We start from the raw sequence: 27,745 nt of genomic DNA, 5'->3' as shown, positions 1-27,745 counted from the left end.
TTAAATCTTTTACTTGTTTGTTGTTATTTTAATTGAAAAAAGTTTGCTCGCAAAGTTTTTGATTTTGGTTTCCCAAGAAGAAGTAGTTTCTACTTGGTAGTGACTCATGAAGATTCTGGTTAAATCAATTTACAAAAGGTAAATGTATATTATAAAGTGAACAAAACCAACTGTAAAGCGTCACATTTAAATATGAATTACTGTTTTGTATAAGCTTTCATACATTATGTCAAAAACTTGAAACTAAACATTTCTTTGTCTTATAATCTTTGGAGCAGAAGGAGCGTGTGTTACATTTATTGTTATACTTCTGACCTTTGACCTCTCTCTTTTTGCTGCGACCCCCCCCCCCCTCCCCCGTGAACTGGTCACCCTCCCCTACGCGTCAATCATCCTCCTTCGGGTTCACTTGTATTTCCCTCAGAGGTCATTCTTAAATCCGACGCTCTCCTTGAGGGACTATTTTCACAAGTGGTTTGTCATCGTTTCAAAAGCAGCCGCGCCATAAGCAGCAGCTTTACATGCCTTTCTATTTCCAATAGTGACGCTTCTTGTAGCCACGCGGCATCTTCAGGACCCAATTAAGAGGTTTGAAAAGCTGCTAACGAGCTCGAAGTTTTCTAAAGCCGGCCGCAGACGCCATCAGCACCAGTACACTGTACTGGGAACACTGGAGAGGCAGTAATGAGCAAATGACAAAGGAAGCAAACAACTGAAGCAATGAGGACTTGAACATCAAGAATGTGTTTAATTGAAGTTATTTCATTTTAAGAAATACTAATGCTCAGATTATTATTGAGAAGATAAAAGGGAGAAAAACAAAAGACTATTTGCTTGACTACCTTTTGTAAAGTGATATGTTTCACGAGAAGTGTCATTACAACAGGATTTGAGTACATTTCCAACGTGTGGCTTGAACAACAGACACTGAATGAAGTGATAGCGGTGAAGCTTTGTGCAGGATCAACGTTTCCATCATCCAAAAGTCTTCAAAGTCCAGCGCGTGTTTCACAAGTCTTCGTAGAACTGTCCAGCTGAAAAAAGGAGGGGAAAGAAAACGTATTGTATACTTGTCACACAAACACAATTAATGACCTCGGTCGAGTATCTATTATATCCATCATGAAACAAACAGAGATTATTTGACCAGCTGCTGAAAGTATTTTCTGGTAATGGAACCACAACGACTCGATGTTTCCAACAACTGCTCAGTGAGAGAGAACATCTCGCCATGCAACCGAATATCTGCCCCGACGTATTAATATTATAACTCCTAGGCTGTGAAAGCAAATGCCAAGACAGAAAATGTGATGCGTCACCTCTTCACGAAACATTCAGCTGAATCGTGGCTCAGCTTTTGACTTTTATTTGGGGGACACTTTGACTACAAATGATATATTAAGCATTTGTTTTGTGATCTGATGGAAGCAACCTTTACACGGCAGGCCTCTTGTGACTGTTCTGTGCTTTGCTGTTATTATTACACGACGTGGGCTGATGCGTCTCGTCTGTCTTGCAGGGGTCTGACGATGCTGATGGAAGTCGGCTACGTCAATGGGCTGGAGCCTGACCTTTCTCAGCAGTATCCGCCGCCCTTACTGCCCAAACCAGGCAAAGACAACGCCAGGCTTCAGAAACTCAAGAAGAAGAGGGCCAAGAAAAAGGGCAGCCTCTCCCAGACGCCCGTCCCCTTTCGCTCATGTTTGTCGCCCGTCAACGAGGCGAGCACGGACCTCGAGCACAGCGACCAGTCCAGCCCGCCGAGCACGCCGGACTCGGCCTACAATGCGGACCCGTCAGTGTCCAGTTTCCTCTTTGAAAACCTCTACGATCACTCTGCACCTGCATTCCCTCATCCTCGGAGCAGCCCCTACGGCCCATCTGGCAGCTACACCCCTCAGTCCTACATAGCTCAGTTCAGGACTTCTGAAGAGCAGGTGGCTCCGCTGTATGAGTGCTCCTCTTTTATATTCGATGACGTGACTCCTCTCGTGATGCCACCTTCGGTTTCACCACCTCAACGACCGCCTGAGCGGCTTCCAGCACCGGCTCTTCCCTCTGCTTTCAATTTAAACACGACTCCCAATTCCCGCGGGTCAATCGCAACACTTCATCCGGTTGCTGTGTCGCAATCCAGCACTAAAATATCCACCCACCGCCTGACCCTATCCCCAGCCGCCCCCAGCTGGGGCCCAGGCCCGGCAGCTTCTCAGGTTGCAGACCTACCTACTCTCCCAGCGCTGCTATCGGCTCCAAACACTCACACACAACCTTTTGTTCCCAGCCAGAGGGAGACAAACACCAGTTTAAAGGACAACCCTCAGAGCCAGACCTCGTCCTGGATTGCCAGACCAACCAGTAATGGCAACTTTGTTCCCAGCTGGATGTCCCCTGAGATAACCGCCTCAAAAATATCCCTTGTTGAAGCAGTTAAAGAGACAACGCTTGACGCCCTACAAAGCAGGATTTATACATCCAAGGCAACATTTTATGAGATTTCTAAACCTCCCTCCATCCAGGACCTCCCGGCAATAAACCCAAGCTACCAGGGAGCATCGTTATCTGACGTGTACAGAAAGAAAACAGCGGTGTCAGTGGTGAAATCTGATCAGAAATGGAATGCGTCCATTTCCCAATGTGGAAGACCGAGGACTTCCTCTTCTACACCAGCTCGAGTGTCCACGCCCTTTCTTGAAATATCCAAACCTAACCCGCTTTTATTTGCCGCTTTCAAGTCCCCTCAAGATCTACAAGCTCCTGCAATTCCCAGCGAAGCTCCAAGACAGAAATCGGCAATTCAAACCAGTGTAATAAGTAAACCTTCAGCTGCCGTGGAGGAACTGAAGCAGACTGATGTCAATCGCATTACTGGCATCAAACAAGCCAGCAACTATGAAAAGATAGAGACGCAAAGGAGTACAATAAATCTAAGCGTTGCTGATACTGAGAACGCAGCATCAAGTATGACTGCTATGGACTCTGCTGTGGTAAAAATAGAACTAACAGAACCAGTCGTCCCAGAACTACAAACAAACCAAGTTTCAGAAAGCGAGGCTTCGTCTTTGCCAAAAGTCCCATCATTTGTTTCTACTGTCCCAAATACTGTAAATCTCAACCCTACGCCAATGATTTCCATTCAAGCATCACCAAGTCCAAGTCCCCTGTCGCCCCCTCATCGCCCCCCAGGGGTCGTGGCACGTAAGTCTTTGTCGTCACTATTGCAGAGTCAAATGTTATTAGCGCCCTCAAAGCCAAAATCACGATCAACATATTATGGGCTTACTCCATCTGAGTATGCTGCCTACGGAGGGATAAGGACTAAAACATCCCATCACAGCCCTGCAACCCCCAGGGCTAATAAAACCTCTTCAAGCAAAACACAGTCAGACGAGGCTCAGTCTGATGCAACACTACAAATCAATGGACTTCAAGATCTTCCGTCTTCTATGGAGGTTTCTGGTCTTAACATTTTACAACCGCCGAAGGATTTTGAGCTTCCAGCTGAACGGATCGTCACGCGTAGCAAAGATGTGTTTGAGGAAACTCAGTCTGCAGCTCAAAGTATTGGAATACAATCAGTTAAAAGATCCAGCGCGGAGACAATAAAACCTGAGCTCCCCGTTGGCTTGTCACAGAACACAATGCAACAATCCACAAGTGATGTATCCACACCAAAAGCCTCATACTCTGAGGATCCAATACCAATACCAAAAGCAGGTGAGGCAAATACACAAAGTGTGGCACTATTTTCTACAGAGGCAACGCAAAATACGACTCCATGTCCGACTGATAGCAATAGTCTGTCAAGGTCTTCCTCACCTTTAGTGAAAGTAAAACAAAATGTTGAAACACAGCGTAGTTTAAAAAGGATAGAGAAAGGTTTTAATCCTGAGAAAACACCTACAAAAGGAGAATCTAAGGTCACAAATGCCCAACAACAGTCAGAACAAGTAGAAATATCTCCGGTCCAGTCTTTCCAAACTCCCGGTGGAGTCAGTTCATCAACAGCCAACGGTCTCAATGTCCAACTCAGTGCCAAGGCTGTTAAAGAACCAGCCGATCGTAAAAACCTGGTTCTTCAGTCTCCTGCCACAGATTCAGAGCCCAAACTCTCAGGGAATGCCATCATGAATGGTGCATTAATCTTAGGAATACAACAAGCCATCCAACTGGTTTCTGAAACACCACTGCCCAGTAAAGTGGCGGCTCACGCGGTTTCACATAAACCAAGTGAAGGAGTTAATCAGCACATTAAAATGAGCAGTGAGGTAACTTTACTCAATAAAACCAACATGGGGAACATTTTGCCTTCTGTGGCTCGTAATACCAAACTTACCCGTCACAAAACAAACACTGAGCCCCAATTCTCAAATATATTCTGCAAAGAATCAATTATCGCTACAACAGGATCAGTTTTGCAACATGAGCCTGTCACAGCATCTGTATGTTCTGCACAGCATAGTCACAGCACAATATCTGCAGCTGCACAAAGCACAAAATCCATGCAACAGCGTTGCGCTGAAACAAGAAATCACAGGAAAAGTCCAACAGTAGCACACAGGATCCATTTGCCTGGAGAAAGTCTCACTGTGAAATCTTCTCATGCATCAAGTGCACCAAATACAGCTGCTGTTAAAGGTGACTTAGTGGGTGAAGCTCCCACAGAAACCAAAATACCAGACCTTTCTGTCACTGCAACCAAATCACCCAACATTTCAGATATAACCTCCAATGTGTCCACAAAAGAGCCCCCAAAGCTCACCAAAACTATTAAGAATGAACCTCTAAGCACCCAAAGTAGCACATTATCCAGTGGCCAAGATAAAGTTGTTCAAAGAGCAAATTTCCACACAAACTCGAGAGCGACAGTCGCGTCCACACAAGTAGCTGGAACCAGCCATAACATTTCTCCTATAGACACGATACTGTCAACTCAAGTTGATACAGAACCTAAACTCCCCGTTTATAATAATATCGGCACTAACAGAGTGGGCAACTCAACAGTAGGTGCAGCGTTGCAATCACAACTCGCCAATGGAAAAGTATGTTTATTGGCTGGGAAAACACCCACAGAGTGCCCCAGGGGAGCTATTATAGCAGAAAACATTCAAACCAAATGTATTGAATCAAGACCAGCTTCTAATCTTTTAAAAGGAAACACAGTGCCGAACACGCATTGCGGTGAAAACAGACTGTCTGCCGGATTGCCAACAGTCGGTAAGTCCTCCACAGACTCGGTCTCACCAGGACAACCAGGAAGTTTAGACACTATTCAACACGGCGGACCCGTTGCAGAAACTGCCCGGTGCAACAAATCCAATTCAGGCAGCAATATTCACGTCCACAACGAGCCTCGTACAGAATCCATTGTGCCTATGAAAACAGACCCAGCAGTGGGCACTAAAGCATCATTTCATACGGTGCAGGTTAGTAAAACTACCATGCCACCCAGCCCTACCATGAGGCATGTCTCACCAAAAAGCCCTCGGCTGAGATTAGACAGACCCGAGAGTCTACCCGCAACCAAACCAGCCGTCAGGGCAGAACCCCTTTCTGGCCCTGTTGCTCAAACAAGAGTCTACAAAAACTCAAAAGCAGACGGTAAACAGGTGGCCAACGTTCTGGCTGAACACAGATCGTCCGAGACATCCGCATCGCAAAGTGCAACTAAATCCACCGTAAAAGAACAATCTCCTTTCGTTCAGCCAATTTTAGTCGATGAATCTGTAGCGAGTGCCCCGACAGGGACAACGCATTCTGTAACGTCTAAGACTGAGACAACGGTTTCCTCTTCCTCTGGTCATGTCGTGGCTCACAGTGTGGAACAGCAAACTAGTCAAATCAAGTTGTCTGGAGATAAGGTTCAAACCTCTGTTAGTTCGGTGCACTCTCAGACTGGAGTGAGACATTTTAGGCAATCTGCCACTGACACAGAGACATCTATAGAAACTAACATTCACACTGTCCATGCCGTCTCACACGCTCATTTAAATAACTACACTGCCACTAATATTCAACCTCTTGCTGAAGCCACCACAGATGCCAAAGCCCCACTTATCCCGTCTAGAGTAACTAAACCTTGGAGCTCAACCAGAAGCTCTCCTCTACTGCGTAAAACACAGACTCAACGTTATACTCCAACCTTGCCCCAGTCTCCTAAAACACCAGTCTCTTTAGACCCTACTACAGAAAAGAAACCTTCTTCTGTCATTATGAAAGACCAGACAAACAATCCCATTGCACCTCTGCGAAATAAAAGGCCCACTAGTACCACTGCTAATTCGATCACAGAGAATATCTTAAAACCTACAACGACTAAGGACCCTTCAGTTCTGGAAGTAGAAGTACTTTCTCAAATGCAAAAGATAAAAACAAACCAAGGAATGAATTCCAGTAAGGAAGGAAAAGCTGAAACTAGTGCTCCCATCCAATATGCCGTTCCTGTTTTAACCAGTAAACCCACTCTTAAAGCACAAACTCCCACTAAGCAGGTAGAATCAAGACCGCTAGAAACCTCAAAGTCTTCCCCCGATCCAGTCCAGATTAGCTCGCACACCAGTAACGTTCAGACTTCGACGCCGAAGCTACCGGTAGATAATATTTCCCCCGCAAAGCCAGAAACAGATACTGTCGTGAAAGCGTCCGTAGTTAAAGCCGCCGTGACTGACTCTGCCACTCCTGCCTCTCTGCCTCAGGCCTCAGTCTCAGTCAAAGCTCCACCCCCAAACAGAGGAATGCCACCGCCATCTCAGCCAAAAACTGGACTCAAGGACAACGACGTCCTGAGGACCAAAGCTACGGCGGCGCCGACGGGAGCCCCGGCGGTCGAACCCTCCACCAAGTCAACGACATCAACTGCATCTTCAACTGCTGACGACAATAAGAAGGTTGTGACGGCGGAGACCTCCCGTCCATCCGCCGAGCCCAAAGCGGCCCAGACGCCGAAGGGCCTGAAGGGTAAGCTCAGCGGGTGGACGCGGCTCAAGAAGCACATGGTCGTGGAGCCGGAGGAACTTTTGTTCCCAGCGCCGAAGACCGAATCTCAAGTCGATTCCAGCGGCAGCAACGAGAAGACAGATCGACGCGCTAACCGGGAAGTGGTTGACAACAAAGACGCGGGGTTCAAGATGTGGGACGTCCTCCTCTTTCAGATGTTCTCCACCAAAGACCGAATTATGCAACAGATCAACGCAAACAAGAAAGAGCCGGATAAGAAAAAGGAACCCAAAGACAATCAAGGAGAAGTTCCGTCTTTCGTCAGTCGGCTGCCCGTCTTGTTGTACAGCCCCCGATTCGATGCCAGGAAGCTGAAAGAGGCGGCGGAGAAGCCGCTCTCGAAAATATCCGCCGTGTTTGAAAAGGGTCTGATAAAACGCAAGTCGCAGGAGGACGAACGCAAGGACTTCAACAGGAAGGCGCGAGGATTCGGTCCCACGGAAACTTCAGATATGTTTTCGATATGAACGACGAGTGGAAAAACAGAAGGAAGCGACGATCTCAGAAAGGTGTGAGGACTTCGGAAATTTGGAAGAAAATTGAGAATATATTTATTTCATGTTTAGGTTAATTGTGTAAATCAGTCGCTGCAGTAAGGAGGATTATTAATGATTGAACATTTAATTGATTATTGATTAACTCCCGACGTCAAGTAAGTACTTACATTTCTGATATATAGGATGTATGTGTCTGTTAGTTGGGAAAGCTTTTAAATGTCAGAAATAATAATAATAATAATAATAATAATACAGTTACATTAATACAGTTTTGGGATCTTTGCACTTTTTAACAAAATAAAAAAGGAATGTGACTTGACACAATAAACTTAAAGATAACGCGAAGCAAGAAAGGAACATTGCTGTGATTGCTCTGGTTTCATTGGACGATCGCCTACATTGCTCCGCATACTTTGATAAGAGAGAAGTTTGTTTTATTTGACATGTTCTGCCTTTTTTTTCTTCTATTTTTCTAAACAGGCTTTTTGGTGTACACAGTGTGTGATCTCTGTAATGAATAGAGCTTTTACATTCCTGGAACAACAGGGCAGATGGAAGAACAGAGATGGATGACGGATGGAGGTGAAGTCAGAGCAGATTTAGGGTTCAGGAAGTCAGGAATGGATGGAGCCAAAGGGGCTATTGGTCACTACAACTTGGGTCGATGGGATTCACCATTTTAATCAGTCCAATAATTGGGAATGTGGATGTTTCGTGTATTTAATTGTAAAATAAGATGGTGCCCGTGTTGTAAAAAGGTTACTTATTACACATCAGCGTGTCAAACTGATAATATAATTGTTGCTTTTCGGTGTCATTTTTGAGACCATCACAGCCAAACTCATCCCAAAATCTGATTATTGTGTCATCGTATCAACAGTTGGAGATTTGAGAACAATATTTCCAGTGTAACAAGCGTACAACTGTAATTTCTTGCCTTGTGGGGGATTGTAACGAGGATGAATACCAAAGAATGCCAAATAAATGAAGATGATGATGAAGATGATGATGAAGATGCCTGCAGTAGGAAGACAGACTAAATGGAAACGGAGTGACAGCTGGAGAAGAGGTTCATGATGGATGTGATGCTTCACAGGATTTCGGTGTGTTTGCGTGTTGTTGTTGTTGTTGATATTTTGACCCTTCTTGTCTCTATTTCGTGAGTTTAAAAATGGACGTTAACCCAAGTTGACCATCGTGATGTGGAGTTTGTTACACTGATGCTGTAACTATGCTGTCGTTCACGGTGTGATCCTCAAAGGTGCATAAAGTCTAAATGGATATTGTTTGGTGAACGTCAATCAAACAGGAGCAAATGGAGCCTTCGTTGGGGACTATTTTCTGCGGCGGATGAATCCACAGTCGCTGCTCTAGAGAGAATTTGTGGAAATCAAACCACGTTAAAGTTAAGTTAGAATGAGGTGCAGAAACACAGCGGAAGTTTGATATGAGCCCAGTTGAATGAATGAGTGAATGAATGAATGGATGGATGAAAGTGAATGAATGAATGGAGGAATGAGTGGATGAATGAGTGAATGAATAAATGGATGAATGAATGCGTGAATGAATGCGTGAATGAATGGATGAAAGTGAATGAATGAGTGAATGAATGAATGGATGGAGGAATGGATGAATGCGTGAATGAATGGATGAATGGGTGAACGAATGGATGGATAGATGGATGAATGAATGGATGGATGGATGAATGAGTGGATGAATGCGTGAATGAATGGATGGATAGATGGATGAATGAATGGATGGATGGATGGATGAATGAGTGGATGGATGGATGGATGAATGAGTGGATGAATGCATGAATGAATGGATGAATGGGTGAATGAATGGATGGATATATGGATGAATGAATGGATGGATGGATGGATGGATGAATGGATGGATGGATGGATAGATGGATGAATGGATGGATGGATGAATGGATGGATGGATAGATGGATGAATGAATGCATGCATGGATGGATGGATGGATAGATGGATGAATGAATGGATGGATGGATGGATGAATGAATGGATGGATGGATGGATAGATGGATGGATGGATGAATGAATGGATGGATGGATAGATGGATGAATGAATGGATGGATGGATAGATGGATGAATGAATGAATGGCTGGATGGATGAATCGATAGATGGATAGATGGATGAATGAATTAATGGATGGATGGATGGATGGATGGATGGATGGATGAATCGATAGATGGATAGATGGATGAATGAATTAATGGATGGATGGATGGATGGATGGATGGATGGATGGAGGGTCTCACCTGACGAGCAGTCGTCCCAGTCCACAGAAACCTTCTCGTACTTTCCGTGTCCCGTCACCACAAACTTGTATCTTTTACCAGACGAGTTCTCCTGGAGATCAGGAGAGGAAACGTCATCCGAGACGAACTCACAGACTTTTATCCAAAACACTTTTAACATCAAGGGTCATCTTAATATTTCCTATTAATGCCGAAAGATTACAACCAATAAAATAAATAAAATAACAGCAGTTTACAGTTATAAAGTTGCAGAATTAAATCCTGAATTTCATTCATAGAAGCTAGAAGATTTTTGCTTTGATTTCATGTGTATGTGTTAAATATGTTTAAATAAGTATTATTTTATTATTGGTGTCCCTGAATGCAGCCACAGGGAGGCAGACTTTGACTGATGATTTACAGCTGAAAAGATGCTGGTTGTGGTCGCATGAAGCAAAAAGACGAAAACATTAAAAAGATTGAAGGAAGTTCTAAAAACACACTTGAGGAGAAAAAAAAGCTGAAATAAATGGTCGCTGTGAAAAATGTGAATTTGTGAATTTTTTTTGCCAAATGTATAAAAAAAAGAGTCAAATCCTGACTTACCGCTGGTCTGGAGGGCGAGCTGCACCTGCTCCCGTCATCACCTCCTTTCACCCATTGGTTGATGAGATTAGCCACGCCCACTTTTAAACCATCTGCATCCTGAGCCGGAGAAGAAGAAGAAGAAGAAGAAACATTTCTACGTGCAGCATGAATTAGATTAGATTTTACTTTATTCCTCCTCAGGGGGAAATTTCTGGAAGCAGCAGGAAAACATTATTTTTTTTTTTTACAAATATACAATATAATAAAATAGCGGGGCATATTACATTAAAGTATTTAAATAATAAAGGACATAAAATAAAATAAAATAAAATGAAAATGTATACATGTATGTAAGTATAAAGTGACAGCGGTCTAAGGGTTATTGATGTTGAAAAACTACGAGTAGTTTATTAAAAAATGGCGGATCTCGTAGATCTCGTGGATCTCGTGGATCTCGTGGATCTCTTGGATCTCGTGGATCTCTTGGATCTCGTGGATCTCGTGGATCTCGTGGACCTTAGGCGGCGTGACGGCGTTCGGGCTCCGGGCCTCTCCGACCTCGAACAGGCTCCTCTTGGAGGAGACGGGCTCGGTGGGACTCGTCAGGTCCGTCAGCGCCTGACCCCCCGACCTGCCTTCCTGCGTGGAGGCCTGGGGGAAAGGTCAGAGGTCAGGTTGAAAACGCCGTGATGGAAACCCGTTAAAAGAAGAGCGACCGGCGGGCGTTGGACCTGCAGGGCGTGCGCGTACAGCTCCAGCTTCTTGTCAATCTTGGAAACGGCAACAGGCGTCAGCGTCTTCTTCACGTTACCGCTGCTTCAGAAGAACGGAGGAAACGTACGCGTTCCCGTTAGAGCTTCAACGACTTTACCTCCGGGGACGTTCCAGGTGCTCTTACATCCGTCCACACTCACCTCCTCCTCAGGGACTCGGTTCTCTCGATGATCTGAGGAGGAGAATGAATCACTCTGAGAACACACACTTCAAATGAACCAACAAGTAGACCCGCCGACTGGCAGAACGTTGCGGTTCCCTTCGTGGTTTGAGAACCTGAAACATGGACCCAATTAAAAAGAGATGATTGCTTTATTCAGCTTCCTGGAAGACTTTGTGGTTACGGTTCAATGGACCGACCCAAGTTGTCACATCAGCAGCTTTATTTTCCAAAGGAATTATAATTATAATTATTCTTGTCATTATTATTATTATTATTATTGTTATTCTTCTTCTTATATTAAGAGACACATTTTATTATTATAATTATAATTATTCTTGTCATTATTATTATTATTATTGTTATTCTTCTTCTTATATTAAGAGACACATTTTATTATTATAATTATAATTATTCTTGTCATTATTATTATTATTATTATTCTTATATTAAGAGACACATTTTATTATTATTATTACATACATATAAATAATACCGTAATAAATATGTGGAATAATTATTATTATAATATTTACATATATATACATTAATAATAATGACAATAATAATAATGTCATTATTCCACATATTTATTACGTTTTTTACATGTTTGAACCAGGATTAAAACATTTCAGAAATGACACAAAAAAAATCACACAAAATCATACAAAGAAATAAATGGAATAAAACAACAATAATGAAACATAAAACAATAGTTATATTAATAACAGGACTGCATCCAAGGATTATTTGTATTGTTGATTAATCTGTCGATAATCTATTAGTTGTTTGATCTATAAAATGTAAAAAGGAGAAATGTCGATCAGTGTTTCAAAAACTTTATATTTATTTTATTATCACAAAGGAGAATATTCACATTTAAGAAGCTGGAATCATAATTTTAGACTTTCTTTAAAACAAAACAAAATGATAATAATAATAATGTTTTTAACGTTCATAAGGTTTTGACCATGACCATTGACCCTGACCATTGACCCTGACCTTTGACCCTGACCTTTGAGCCTGACCTTTGATCCTGACCTTTGACCCTGACCTTTGACCCTGACCTTTGACCCTGACCTTTGACCCTGACCCTAGTCTACAGCCGACTCACCGAGCACTTGGCGTCCGTAGAGACTCGGTGGTTCACTTCCTCCTGTGGAGAGAGGCGGGTTCAGAACGAGAGACAGAAGAACGATGGAGAACGTGGAGCTGAAAGGAGGACTCACCGGGTAGAACTGAACCAGGAGTTTCTGGGGGGAGGAGACACAACACGGTTAACACGACATCATCACATTAAATCAGTGACATCATCACGGCCTCTGATGATGAAGAAGAAGAAGAAGAAGGTAATAAGCAGGGTACGCTTTAGGGCGGGGCTCACTGTGATTGACAGGTCTCTACCAGAGACGTATAGGCCGTCTCCAAACAAACGGTAGAGTGGGATCGTTTAGTTTTTATTTATCATAACTAACAACACGTCATCTGCACGTTGGCTAGCAACGGTAACCGAGTGGGGAGGGGCTTAGCGGAGGTTTGCTCAAAGGTTGCTGCTTAACGGGCAGCTCTAAAAATGACGTTTTATGGCAATTCTTCCTTTAATTTGGAGAAGTGAGACTGAAACGTTCCTTATGACATGCTGTTTTAATCTGAGAAGACTTTATTGACCCCCCCCTCTGGTTGGATGAGGTACCTTGAATGTGGGGCTCATGGGGCCGTAGTTCACCGGCTCCTCCCCTTCTCCTCGCCTCACCTCCTGACTCCTCCTCCGGCCGCCGCTCTCCGTCGAGCTCTAGGACACCAGCACACGAATATTAACATTTCATAAGGAGAGGAAAACGTTATAAATATCTAACGGTGTTGTTATTACAACCCTCCACACCTGTTCTCTGGGTTCTACTGGACGAAGCTTCCTGTGGTTATTCAACACTCATGAAAGGACTCGGTTACAGCGCCTTACGTCGTGGTCTCATCTCCAAAGATGCTTTCTGTGGACTTTTATCAGCATTCTGAGAGTTTTATTCCACGTGTGCGTTTGATTAAATGTTATGAAGCCTGAGAGGAACGAGACCCGTCGGTTCGAGTCCTTTCATCACGAAAAGGGGAAAGTTTGTCCTGATGGACGATGAAGCGACTCTGCACTGCTGCAATAATAATATTTATGTAATAATAAACATTTTGAATTTTACGGCAAGAAGTTGCTTTACACGGTTGCATCAGGATTAAAAAATAAATAAAATAGGACTGCAATGAGGTAAATACAAATCAGACAATTCAAATGATACAAAGATAACAATGGAATAATATTACCTAAAGATAATATAACATAAAGTGTTACTAACTCTGCAGCCTCAGAGCCTCCAATGGTTTATATGGAGTGTTCTATTAAAGGTTCCCGCTGACACGTGGAAGTGAAACGCAGCAACGTGCTTGTAAACAAAACACGTTTTTTAAAAATAAAATGTTTTTCCCGAGCTGCAACACAAAACCTCGATAACAAGGAAACAGAGGGATATCTGCCTGGGAGTCTGAATGTGCTCAACAAGTCTTCGGTTCAGAGGATGATCATGAATATCGCTCATGAAGTTATTAGAAAAAGGAACCGGCTCCTCCTCTGGGGAGCACGAGTGTAGTCAGTCAAGTCTACGGGGATTACAAGTATGTCTGGTGTGATCGTGGAGCTATCCAGTCAACAAAAACATGACGGTTGGTCCTCTGGGGACCATGAATATGGAGAGCTCAATTCATACCCGTTCCTTGGTGAGTCCGGCATTTAAACATGAAGAAGAATCCGGGGGATCTCCCAACTAATACGTTTAAAATGTATTAAATAATCAAATGAATTCGTCCTCTGGTGATCATGAAAATACTCTAGATGTGGATGGTAGAACAGATCTGGATGGTGAAGATGAAAAAACAACCAACTGACTCTCTGGGGGTGAAAATTATACTATTAAAAGTATCAGTAAAGGTATTAGCAGTATTAGCAGTATTAGCAGCAGTATTATTACAGAGCAAACCTTATCTGGCATCCTGGGCTCCTCCTCCTCCCTGTGCTCCTCCTCCCTTGTGAGATGGAGGTCTTCCTCCTCTTCATGTGTGAAGCTCAGTTCTTCTTCCTCCTGATCATCTTCATCTCTGGGGTGAGCTTCATCTGACTCCCTTTGCAGAGCAGCCTGCACCTCCTGCTGCACCTCCTGCTGCGCCTCCTGCTGCACCTCCTGCTGCACCTCTTGCTGCGCCTCCTGCTGCACCTCCTGCTGCATCTCCTGCTGCACATCCTGCTGCGCCTCCTGCTGCACATCCTGCTGCGCCTCCTGCTGCACCTCTTGCTGCGCCTCCTGCTGCACCTCTTGCTGCGCCTCCTGCTGCACCTCTTGCTGCATCTCCTGCTGCATCTCCTGCTGCGCCTCCTGCTGCGCCCCATCCACCCTGCAGGCCCCACCGCTGTGGAAGAGATGATTTAACTGGTTAATAAATTGTAAAAGTCAAATTAAGGAATTAGTTAGTGAAATAGTCACGAAATGCAATCTATTGGTTTTGTGTCCAGTTTCCCTTTAAAACCACTTATTATAAAAGTCAGGTTTAGACCACTAAACCACCAACAGTCAGGTTTAGACCTCTAAACCACCAACAGTCAGGTTTAGACCACTAAACCACCAACAGTCAGGTTTAGACCTCTAAACCACCAACAGTCAGGTTTAGACCTCTAAACCACCAACAGTCAGGTTTAGACCACTAAACCACCAACAGTCAGGTTTAGACCTCTAAACCACCAACAGTCAGGTTTAGACCACTAAACCACCAACAGTAAAGTTTAGACCTCTAAACCACCAACAGTCAGGTTTAGACCACTAAACCTCCAACAGTCAGGTTTAGACCTCTAAACCCCCAACAGTCAGGTTTAGACAACTAAACCACCAACAGTCAGGTTTAGACCACTAAACCTCCAACAGTCAGGTTTAGACCTCTAAACCACCAACAGTCAGGTTTAGACCACTAAACCTCCAACAGTCAGGTTTAGACCTCTAAACCTCCAACAGTCAGGTTTAGACCTCTAAACCACCAACAGTCAGGTTTAGACCACTAAACCTCCAACAGTCAGGTTTAGACCTCTAAACCTCCAACAGTCAGGTTTAGACAACTAAACCACCAACAGTCAGGTTTAGACCACTAAACCACCAACAGTCAGGTTTAGACCTCTAAACCTCCAACAGTCAGGTTTAGACCACTAAACCACCAACAGTCAGGTTTAGACCACTAAACCACCAACAGTTAGGTTTAGACCTCTAAACCACCAACAGTCAGGTTTAGACCTCTAAACCACCAACAGTCAGGTTTAGACCTCTAAACCACCAACAGTCAGGTTTAGACCACTAAACCACCAACAGTTAGGTTTAGACCACTAAACCACCAACAGTCAGGTTTAGACCACTAAACCACCAACAGTCAGGTTTAGACCACTAAACCACCAACAGTCAGGTTTAGACCACTAAACCTCCAACAGTCAGGTTTAGACCACTAAACCACCAACAGTCAGGTTTAGACCACTAAACCACCAACAGTCAGGTTTAGACCACTAAACCTCCAACAGTCAGGTTTAGACCACTAAACCTCCAACAGTCAGGTTTAGACCACTAAACCACGAGCATTAAACCACAATGCGAGCGTTGGTCTTCTGGTTGAAGGTCCTGGTTGAAGGACTCATCCGGCTCCCCTCCCGCCCCCCAATAGTCGTCGATATTATAAAGTACCTCATTGGTTTAGACTGTTTACATTATTTTCAACCCGAGCGACACGAAAACAAGTTGCATTTTGTGACTGTTTCCCAAACCGTGGTTCTGGATCTCAGGGTCCAAACTGAGACCAACGCACCGCGGCCTCATGGTCCCCGCCACCAGGTAGGACGTCCTGTCTGCTGGTTGGCCCACGGCGTGCAGCGGCCGGGCGTCATGTGACAGGAAGACCGTTGAGCTGTATGACATCTTGACTTCCTTTCCGTCGATGGACACCTAAACAAAACGAGCCAAAAGCAAAGCGGGTAGCATCTCTACAGTGAGGATCATGTGCATCTGGAAGTCTACGGAACCAGAAAGCAGGTTCATACTTAATATTAAGCTCGGAAAGTACGTTTGTTCGTCTTCATGGAATCATATAAAAGAGTTTGAAGCTTGATTCTTCCCTGAGGAGCAGCTTCAGAGAACCCAAGAAGAACATAAAGTATGTAGCACATGTTCGAGTGTTGATGCTAATTATAAATCTATTCGTTTTTGAATTATTTGTGTTTCATATTAATCGTTCTGCAAAACGTCTCTTGTTCTTTAACGTGTTCCTTAAAGTTATTTTTTTGACCCGACGATGGCGCTAGATGTAAAGCCAGAGGATCATTAAAGGTTCTACCGTTCATCTCCAGGGGAACATGAATGCATGAAAGAACTGAACCACATGTCATCGGACACATCCAGAACAATATGAGCCCGATGTAAACGCCCCGGTCTTGTCTGCTTGGACCTGTTGGGCGGTTCACCTTCTCTGGAGGTCTCGTTGAAGCTTCCTGTGACCGACATCCCTCCTCCTCCTCCTCCTCCTCCTTCTCCTTCTCCTTCTCTTCACCCTCCTGCCGTTTCTCCTCTTCAGGCCGTGGTTTCCGCCGGTGTGTTGAAGGTCTCTGCAGGCCGGCCCTGCAGTCCTGCTGCACCTCCTGCTCACTGCGATTCTCCAACCTGTGGCTCCAGTCGCTGAAGCCCTCGTCCTCCTCCAGAACCAGGCAGCACCGGGGCTTCAGCTCCTCGTCCAGCCTGAGGAGAACCAAGTGGGGGAACCGACAGGAAGTGAAGTCAAGCTATTGAAAGTGTTATTTTCAAGAAATGCAGACGTCGGTGGTTCAGAGGATTGATTGAAGGTGTAGTGGATGAACCCTCGAGTCTGAATCTCAGCAGAAAACCAGGATGCTAAATAAAATAGTTTCTGAATGTAACGTGGAGCACCATCTTGGCTTTTTGCAACAAGTGAATGGAAGTTACCACGTCTGGACTGAGGAGGAGTGACGTAGAGACACCGTATACGTCTCTGGTGTCGACCTGTCAATCACCATGTAGCCCCGCCCTAAAGCATACCCTACGTTATGGTCTGTTTGACTCTAAATGACCATAATTCACTAAATGAACATCACGCTGTATTGAAGAAGACTTGAAACTAGAGATTGAGACCAAAAACTAATGTTTACAATGTTTACTGAGAGAATACATCAAGAGAAGTAGAGTCATTTATATAGACTTCTATACAACCAGAGGAGTCGCCCCCTGGTGGTCAGGAGAGAGAATGCAGCTTTAACACATGAAGAATATACTTCTATACAACCAGAGGAGTCGCCCCCTGGTGGTCAGGAGAGAGAATGCAGCTTTAACACATGAAGCATAGACTTCTATACAACCAGAGGAGTCGCCCCCTGGTGGTCAGGAGAGAGAATGCAGCTTTAACACATGAAGCATAGACTTTTATACAACCAGAGGAGTCGCCCCCTGGTGGTCAGGAGAGAGAATGCAGCTTTAACGCATGAAGCATAGACTTCTATACAACCAGAGGAGTCGCCCCCTGGTGGTCAGTAGAGAGAATGCAGCTTCAACACATGAAGCATAGACTTCTATACAACCAGAGGAGTCGCCCCCTGGTGGTCAGGAGAGAGAATGCAGCTTTAACACATGAAGAATATACTTCTATACAACCAGAGGAGTCGCCCCCTGGTGGTCAGGAGAGAGAATGCAGCTTTAACACATAAAGCATAGACTTCTATACAACCAGAGGAGTCGCCCCCTGGTGGTCAGGAGAGAGGATGCAGCTTTAACACATGAAGCATAGACTTCTATACAACCAGAGGAGTCGCCCCCTGGTGGTCAGGAGAGAGAATGCAGCTTTAACACATGAAGCATAGACTTCTATACAACCAGAGGAGTCGCCCCCTGGTGGTCAGTAGAGAGAATGCAGCTTTAACACATGAAGCATAGACTTCTATACGTTTCTATAAGTTTTACATGCTAAACACAAAAAATCCAGATCTGAATGATGAGTCTGGTAATATTCAACAGGAGTTTGTCTCCTGTTGCTGCTCGCAGGTAAAACCACCTGAAGCTTTCTCGCATGGCAGAGTTTTGAAACAGGTGGCAGACCTGCAGCTTCAGGCTCCATGGCAACAGAGACGGTGTCCATGGAAACAATAAACTGAGCGCCACTGAGGCCCAATCAGGTCAGCTCAGATCAGCAGACTGGACCTCATCAGCACTCACTCGGGTTTCTTTGGACAAGAGACATGTAAGTGGTTTCTAAATGTGTTTAACTTTCATTTCATTCAGGGGTCATGAGAGTTCATGCGTGAGCTGCACTTTACGTCTCAGTGCCCTGAACGAGTCCACTCAGGTGAGGAGGACGTTTACCCTCGAGAGACGTCCCCCATCTGACTGACGCAGCTCGCTCACCTGCAGCGTCGCTGCACTCGTTTCCCCGTGATCAGCAGGTTGAGACTCGGCCGTCAACATCGAGGACAGTTTCGCGAAAACAAAATTAGTCGAAGCTCAACACGAAAGCACTCAGCGGATATCTGTCCAAAGTGAGGACAGCTGAAGAAATACTTTAAACCAATAACAATGCTTTTTGGATTTCTTGTGTCAGATGAGAGGATTCTCAACACTCTCGAATCTAGATAATAAATGTGAAGCTACAGCCAGCAACTGGTTAGCTTAGCTTAGCATAAAGACAAGAAAGAGTTGAGGAAGCCTAACTCCCGGTAAAGAAGTGTTTAACAGATTAAACAAACAAGATTAATAAACTATCATGTAGAGAGCTTTCAGAGGTGCTTGAAGGCAAATTTGCACAGAACCTGATTAGGCGTTTCCCCCTGCTTCCAGTCTTTATGCTAAGCTAAGCTAACCGACGGCTGGTTCTAGCTTCATATTAACCGTACAGATATGAAATTTTCTTAATAACTGCAGAGTGTTGCTTTTTCACAGGATCCCAGAGGAACTGGCGGTTACAGTTCTTCTACAGGAGGCGTGATCGTACTCACGCCGCGTTGCGCGCCAGCTCGTTGCGCGGCAGCTGGTTGCGTCGGGGGGGCCCCGGCCAGGAGGGGCTCCCCTCTCCCCTCTGCGTCTCCCTGGCTCTCCTCCTTTGCTCCCGCTCCACCTCCTCGGCGTCCTCCTGGCTCCGCTGGGCCGTCACGCTGCAACCGACACGCAGACCGAGCGGCTGTTAACACACGTGAGAAGCATCGCTTTCCTGTGAGTAAGCAGCTTTTAGGTCAGAGAGATAATCTCGCTCCACACAGTTTGACGCTATGAAATGACTTCAATATATTCTTTACCTGCTTTGACTGAGAAAGTATCCGCATGCAAAGATGCGTGTGACTCGTCACCGAAAGGTTTCTCTTTGTTGGATCCGTCCAGCTGCACTCAGACGCTCTTTAAACCTCGTTCATGATCGCGTGGATAACATATGACATCTACGCCTCACATTACTTTTGTAGGTACGAATGCTGGATGAGAACAACCGACCGTTAAACCAAAGATCAAAGCACACATATTTTAGGGGCTGCGCGATTCCGTGTGTCGTGCATCACTTCATACGTCCAAATGAACCCCGACATGATGTTTTGACTTGTGTCTTCACAGAATGAGCCTAAGAGATGAAATATATTCACTCAGCTCATTCATTAACGATGGTAAGTTAGTTTTCTCTCCTCTACTTCCACCCTCGAAGGTTCCAGACGTGTGATGGTCGAACGTGTCTTCTGGCTGCAGTCGTTCTGCCAGATGTTGGACCCGGATGCAAAGGCTTCGCTCCCATTCGGCCACGAGGGAGTCGGTCCGACAGCGTGATGCGATCTGGCTCAGACGAGTTCCTCCTCAAGGCGTCGGGCTTCATTGACATTAAGCTGGAGGCTGATGTCTAAATGTTCTGTGTCCGCTGGAGGGAATGAACTACGGGCTGATTTAGTGAACCCAGGTGGCCAAGCATGTTTTTGGCTTTGTGCGTTTCTGCAAACCGCGTATTCGTAGAAAAAGGGATGTTTCCGAACGCCAAATAATACGTTGATTCCAAAAACGTTTAAAGTCACGTGGCAGTGTGAGTCGATTGGGTTGATTCAGGGAGCTTAAAACTACAACATCACGGTTGTGTTAAAATATATAAATGAACGCCTTCACGTAACAAGAACGGCGGTCTTCTGGGTGAAAGTGCAAAGTGTTGGTTGGACTTCTTTATATTTATTCAGACACATCAACGGCCCCGATGGCATCATTTGTTGATGATACATAAAACATAATAGAAACTACAAAAGAAGAAGGAAAACACACAAAGGTTTCCCCCACTTTTCCTGGATCATTGTGCAGATCGGAGGTTTTTGGCCTTTGACCCTCGTGACCTCACTTCCTCTGCCTGGCGCTCGTTGACCCCACTGTTAATACATCCATATGAAAAATCAATGACACCTCATCTCTTACTTAATGAACGTATGTAGCCAATCAAAATCGAGGATTTCCCCCAAAAAACATGGTATAAAATAAGATAATCCTCGATTGTACAGGATTACAGCAGCATAAAAGTGCATAAAACTGCATAAAACTGCATAAAAGTTTAGAAAAGTTTCTCTAAAAAGGAGAAGTAGATTTTTTAAATCATAGGAAAACAAATAGTGGTTCTTGTCAGTTATAGAAAGCTCACTCAGCTCTAATGTTTCCAGAGGGAGGGACTTGATAACAATAACCCCCTTTTTTTTTATTGCCCAGGCACATCTGGTGGAGCTCTGGCCAGCTGCTGTGCTGCTACACTTCATTTCAGTCTCTGGGGCGAACAACGAGGGGGGGGGGGGGGGGGGGGGGGGGGGGGGGGAGGGGGGGGGTTGGAGAAAATAGAGCCAAATAAATTGGAACAGCGACAACAACTATGGAAATAATCAGTCAGCCAATCAGCTTGAACCTGTCGGTTTGCATTGCTTCTTTCTTTGTGTTTTTTTTTGAAGGATAATTACGGTTTATAAGTTGGATCGCATTTTTGTAGATTTGGCCGCGATATCGTTGTTGAGTAATTCTTGTTCCGAGTTTAAAGAGCGCGGTGCCGCTCCGACTAGAGATGTCTGACGGGGTCGGAAACACTGAACAGACCACCGTCTGGTGTCGAGGCTCAACTTTGACCTCTTGCACAATGAGGGATCTCCATCGCTTCAGGTTTACTCTGGTTTACTCTGGTTTATTCTGGTTTACTCTGGTTTACTCTGGTTTACTCTGGTTTATTCTGGTTTACTTGGGTTTACTTGTGTTTACTCTGGTTTACTCTGGTTTACTCAGGTTTACTTGGGTTTACTCGTGTTTACTCGTGTTTACTCTGGTTTACTCAGGTTTAGTCAGGTTTACTGGTTTACTCGTGTTTACTCTGGTTTACTCGTGTTTACTCTGGTTTACTCAGGTTTAGTCAGGTTTACTGGTTTACTCGTGTTTACTCTGGTTTACTCGTGTTTACTCGTGTTTACTCTGGTTTACTCAGGTTTAGTCAGGTTTACTGGTTTACTCGGGTTTAACTGTTTTAACACATTCAAAACCCTCTCTAATGAACTCGAATAGTCCTTTTTCTCAACATCTCCTTAACGGATCCTTAACGCCGTTGAAGATGGGGGACAAAATCTCGGGGTACAAAGTCCTGTTTTTGTGCCACAACAGTTTCTAACGTGTTACGGTTCACACGAGGCTTCAGTATAGTATCCGAGCTACACAATCAAGTGGATGTTTTCCAAGGTTACAGTCTTTTTTTTGTGTTTCCTTGTTAACTGAAGTGCAGTGGATGACCAGTAACACCAGTGAAGAGGGACGCGTCATGAAAACCTCCTGCCCTCGGCTTCTGGAGCTCCTTCAAACCCCCAAACTGGGAAATGAGGCGACCCAGTCAGTGTTTTGCGGGCTTCCTAGATCAGAAAACATGTGATTCAACAAGCCAATCAGATGTGGCTCCACCATCCTACGTCACATGCAGGCTCCCCACCCCCATCCGAGTAGCTCCACCCACAGTTTAAGAGATCTACCTTTGCAAACCAATCAGAGCAGACTGGGCTTTTTTAGGGAGGGGGCTATAGTGGGTGAACAAATATTATTTTCTAAGAACTGTGAAGTAGCCAGCTAGTCGCCAAAAGGTCTCATTTGATTGGATAACTTTTTAGAAAATGCCCCTGAGTACTGTAATTCTTAAAGAGACAGGTGCCCAAACAGAGCGCTTCAGACATAATGCTCGTATATTCAGCATGAGGGGGGGATATTAAAGCATGAACCCATGTTCTAGTGGAAAACCCCAAATGTAAGTATGGGTGGGGCAACCGGCCAAAGCCTGAAGCTCGTTGGTTCTCATTGCAAGATGACTCATCAAGCATGCATACCATTAGCTTGTGTAATGCAGAGGCATTGACCCAAACATATGAATAATGCGAATGTCAACTCAACCATTCAGCTCATCAAACATTTGGCTGAATGGATCAAAATCACCGCTAAAAAAACCACACATCTTAAAATACAAAAGTCTGGAGCCGACGCCATTGGTCGAGGACGGCGGCCGTGAGTCAAACATGCTGCGGTCATCTCTTTGTGGGAAGGCGACCTACATGAGATCAGACCCACTGGAGGTGCAGAGGGAGCCATGTTTAGTTCGATAGGGAGCCATTTTTAAGAAGGATTGTCTGGTGAGCTCATCGTCGCTGCCTGAACTGCAACATGGGAAAAGAGTGTGAAATCCTTAAAGAAGGAGTTCACTGTTTGAGACGCTTTAGTCGACAGCATTAACGTATGTTATGAGGTGACCTGACATCTTGATGAACACAAGCATTTATTTATGAGCATCACTGGTAAATGTTGTCTGTTTACACATCTGGCACACGGGGAAGTGAAGGCACTCCAGTTACTTGGTTAAAGTTGGGGAGCGATCGCAGTCTGGTTTGAAAAAGAAAATATGTTTTAACCAAAACTAAAAACTTTTCCCAAACCTGAAGCAAAGCTCTTTAGTTCAGATCGAGTGACGCAGTATTAAATATCAAGGAAGACCACTTATGGCACACTATGGTACACAAGGAAGCTGTTTGACGCCACGTTGTAGTTCTGTTATTGTAGTTCTGTTATTGTAGTTCTGTTATTGTAGTTCTGTTATTGTAGTTCTGTTATTGTAGTTCTGTTATTGTAGTTCTGTTATTGTAATTCTGTTATTGTAGTTTCGTTATTGTAGTTCTGTTATTGTAGTTCTGTTATTGTAGTTCTGTTATTGTAGTTCTGTTATTGTAGTTCTGTTATTGTAATTCTGTTATTGTAGTTTCGTTATTGTAGTTCTGTTATTGTAGTTCTGTTATTGTAATTCTGTTATTGTAGTTTCGTTATTGTAGTTTCGTTATTGTAGTTCTGTTATTGTAGTTCTGTTATTGTAGTTCTGTTATTGTAGTTTCGTTATTGTAGTTTTGTTATTGTAATTCTGTTATTGTAGTTTCGTTATTGTAGTTTCGTTATTGTAGTTCTGTTATTGTAGTTCTGTTATTGTAGTTCTGTTATTGTAGTTTCGTTATTGTAGTTTTGTTATTGTAGTTTCGTTATTGTAGTTTCGTTATTGTAGTTCTGTTATTGTAGTTCTGTTATTGTAGTTCTGTTATTGTAGTTCTGTTATTGTAGTTTCGTTATTGTAGTTCTGTTATTGTAGTTCTGTTATTGTAGTTCTGTTATTGTAGTTTCGTTATTGTAGTTTTGTTATTGTAGTTCTGTTATTGTAGTTTCGTTATTGTAGTTCTGTTATTGTAGTTCTGTTATTGTAGTTTTGTTATTGTAGTTCTGTTATTGTAGTTCTGTTATTGTAGTTCTGTTATTGTAGTTTCGTTATTGTAGTTTTGTTATTGTAGTTCTGTTATTGTAGTTCTGTTATTGTAGTTTTGTTATTGTAGTTCTGTTATTGTAGTTCTGTTATTGTAGTTTTGTTATTGTAGTTCGTTATTATAGTTTCGTTATTGTAGTTTTTCTTTGTAGTTTAACTTTTTGTTCTGTAATGTAATGTCTGTAAGACTGTGTTGTGAGACCGCAGCGTAATTAGCAAACCTGTTCAGTACTTTCTATATAATGTATGTACTTTATGTACTTTAAGCAGAAAGGGTTGCATGCGCACATTAGATTAAAAAAACAAATCTTTTGCGACTTCGTGGGCTCCTCAAATATCTCTGAACACAAAGCTGGAAAACAGCTGTGATGACACATCGAGATCAAAAGCACAAATGTATGAAATCACAAACTGTGAAAGTTGTAGAAGATGTCTTCAGGGTTTTGTGCCTGTGCTTCGAGGTGCCTTCAGGGACCGCTGGGACATTCAACCCGACGCTGTGAAGCATGAACGAGAAACGAGCAAATTGTGGAGGAAATCTGTCTGATACGCATCACTTTTTCCACCATTTACACAATGAGGCAATGGAGGCCTGGGGAACGGCTGTTCTTTGTGTGTGCAGTTGAGCAGGAGGGGGGGGGGGGGGGGGGGGCGGGGGGGGGGGTCAGGACTCAGCCAGATGATGTCATGACCATTAAGGAAGTTGCAGCTATAAAAGAAGCCATTGAAGTCAGAGTTTAGTGTCATTTTCAGTGAAGTCATCCAGAAGTGTTCCACCGGTCGCCGAGGCAACAAGAAACTCACTGAGGACGAGGAGTTAGGAGTTAGGAGTTAGGAGTTAGGAGTTAGGAGTTAGGAGTTAGGAGAGGGATGCAAACATAGAAAAAATAAATTAAATTAGACTCCCCGAGCTCCTGGAGTTTTATCGGTATACTTTTTCTAAATTACTTTTTTATTCATCAGCAAACAGGCTTAAAGAAAACATTTGGTGTTTGTTGTTGTAATACTACTTCTGGCCACTAGAGGCTGAAGTCCAACGAACCCATGTTCCAAAGCTTTCACGTCTTCTCAAGGGTGAATATGACAACAACAAAAAACTGTTTCACAGATTGAAAAAAAAACTAAACTTAGAAAAATGATACAGAAACTCTCACAGATGGAACAAAAATATGAAGAAAATAAGAAAAACTATACTGGAAAATAAATTAATCTGTTGCATAAATCATGAACACAGAAAACCATTTGATCAGACTGAGAAAACAGATAACCATAATAATAAGTAAGACCGTTTAACCTCCAGTGATCAGGTTTGATGTCATTCTGTCATTATTTAATATTTAATGTGAGCCTGAGCCATCATGTTTTACAGAATATTCGTGTTAATGTTTTTACATATTTCAATGTGTTGTGTTCAAGACAAAGTTCCCACAAATGCTTCACAGTAAAAGTATCAACAATAACAGAACGACACGAGTTCTGCATTTAACGGACAGATGCAGAAGATTAATTAATAAATAAATAAAAAATCTCAAAAATGCACGGAGACCGGTCCCTCTCACTTTTACAATATATATATATATATATATATATATATATATATATATATATATATATATATATATATATTCTTGACCATATACATATGTATGTGTGTGTAACTGTATTTGTTAATTAGTAAATGCAATATAAAAAGTCCAAAAGACGACTTGACTGTAAACGGTTAAACGTCTTCTGTGCGTTGAAGGCTCTCACCTGATGAGGTTCTGCAGGAGCTGCCTGCTGGAGCTTTTCCTTCTGATGGACTCAGACATGGTGGACTAGGCTGCTCCTGGTCTGTGGTCCCGACTCTGGTCTGCGTGCAGGATCTGGTCTTGGGTGTGACCTGGGTCCTGGTCCTGGAGGCTTAGACCTTTCCTACAGCTGCTCTCTTGTTCTTCTTCTTCTTCGTCTCTCTCTCTCTCTGGTTGCAGCTCTCTCCTCCCTCCATGTGGTTTTCATTGAGGCGTTCTGCCCCCCCCTCTTTCTCTCACCCTAACGGGGGTCATGTGACTCGCCCGAGGGGATGGGTGGGGGGCGGGGGGGTGGGGGGGGGGGGGGTAAGATGATATCATAACAGTGGATCAGTGACAATATTCTATGCATGTGTATTGTACATATTAATGTTGTGAGAGGCAATGAGTGTTTTTAACACATTTAAAAAACGCCTGCTTGTTATAATATTCTTTAATACTGCTTTTATATTTTATATTTATACTATATATATCATTATGTGCAACAATTACATTTAATTTGACATTTTTCTTTATTCCTATTTTTTCTTATCTTTCTTAATACATATATATATATATATATATATAGAGCAACTACACAATAATAAAGATAAAGTATTCTGATTCTGATAAGATAGATAATCCCTTAATAAGGATTAAGACAGCAACGAATATATATAATAATAAAAAAAGAAGAAAATTGTAAAAATATAAAAAAGAAAAAGAATATAAAAAGGAAAAACATAATAAATACCAATAAAAAGATTAATACAACAATTCATAAAAAAAACTGTTATGAATGAAAATAAAGTTTTAGGTAAATTTGACATCAACTAAATCTGCAACAATGCATTTCTTAATAATTAACTAAAGTAATTTAAATGAGACTTCTGACTTTAAACATTTATAGGAATAGTAAAATATTGCTTTTCATTCTTTCTTTATGGCTCCATGAAATTAAACAAATGAAAACAAACACATGGCAGCCGAGTAATGACTAATAATGGATCTGGTTTCTGTTCGGCAGGTTATGAATAAGATATGCAGATCGGAACAGGAGCCGCCGCTGGAGGAGACCAGCTGATCGGGCACCAGCTGTTTGTTTGTTTGTTTGTTTGTTTGTTTTAGGATTCAGACACTCAGACTCTCTGCTTCTGAAAACACACAAAGACAGAAGTGAAGCTTTCCTCTTGAAAAGAAAGTCTCTCCTTCTATCGGTCCAACACACACACACACACACACACACACACACACACACACACACACACACACACACACACACACACACACACACACACACACACACACACACACACACACACACACAAGCATGAGGTCACACAGGCATTTCCAGCTAATACTGATTTACACACACACACACACACTCACACACCAAAAAAAAAAAAAAAAAAAAATCCTTCTGGAGCTTGAAACACTCACAAACACTCCACAAAACGGTTGCCACGGCAACACTCCCACAGCACTTAACCCAGTTTGACCGACGGCGGCGGACTCCGACACTTTTTCCCAAAGTTTAGAGTTTACAGACAACGTGACGCTGAAGGATTCGCTCTGTCTGTCTTTGTGCTTTCTCCCCTCAAAGGTTTACATGGATAAGGGATTTATCTGGACCCTGGTCCTGGTTTTATCTGGACCCTGGTCCTGGTTTTATCTGGACCCTGGTCCTGGTTTTATCTGGATGCCGCTCCTGGTTTCATCTGGACCCTGGTCATTCTGCTACTATCATTATTATTGCTAGTTGCATTGCTATTTCTATTGCGATACCATTACAGCTTTTAATATCCTTATTATTCTA

At 43.3% G+C, this 27,745-nt stretch overlaps 1 protein-coding gene across 1 annotated transcript; it reads right to left on the bottom strand.

Moving 5' to 3' along the window:
• Positions 1-723: 723 nt before the first annotated feature.
• Positions 724-26,226, bottom strand: LOC117728883 (lymphocyte-specific protein 1-like). Its single transcript, XM_034529807.1, has 14 exons — positions 25,913-26,226; positions 19,341-19,496; positions 16,809-17,079; positions 16,157-16,293; positions 14,302-14,728; positions 12,975-13,073; positions 12,511-12,534; positions 12,396-12,437; positions 11,262-11,293; positions 11,079-11,163; positions 10,864-10,998; positions 10,366-10,464; positions 9,781-9,871; positions 724-1,034 (listed from the first exon to the last, which is right to left on the bottom strand). The coding sequence occupies exons 1-14, from the start codon at positions 25,969-25,971 to the stop codon at positions 1,009-1,011; spliced, it is 1,683 nt and encodes a 560-aa protein (XP_034385698.1). The 5' UTR covers positions 25,972-26,226; the 3' UTR covers positions 724-1,008.
• Between the last annotated feature and the right edge of the window lie 1,519 nt (positions 26,227-27,745).

The sequence above is a fragment of the Cyclopterus lumpus genome, chromosome 3, assembly GCF_009769545.1.
Source record: "Cyclopterus lumpus isolate fCycLum1 chromosome 3, fCycLum1.pri, whole genome shotgun sequence".
Classification (NCBI taxonomy): Eukaryota; Metazoa; Chordata; class Actinopteri; order Perciformes; family Cyclopteridae; genus Cyclopterus; species Cyclopterus lumpus.
Note: the sequence above shows the minus strand (reverse complement) of the source record. Positions and strands in the feature narration are given on the sequence as shown.

What these genes read in the sequence shown, in the direction of transcription:
- LOC117728883 (XM_034529807.1), bottom strand. Translation starts at nt 25,971, where the DNA reads ATGTCTGAGTCCATCAGAAGGAAAAGCTCCAGCAGGCAGCTCCTGCAG. An exon ending in TCCTGGTTCAGTTCTACCCG is followed by an intron (nt 12,438 to 12,510) that starts GTGAGTCCTCCT and finishes CTCTCTCCACAG; the next exon opens with GAGGAAGTGAACCACCGAGT. An exon ending in TGTACGCGCACGCCCTGCAG is followed by an intron (nt 10,999 to 11,078) that starts GTCCAACGCCCG and finishes CCTTTCCCCCAG; the next exon opens with GCCTCCACGCAGGAAGGCAG.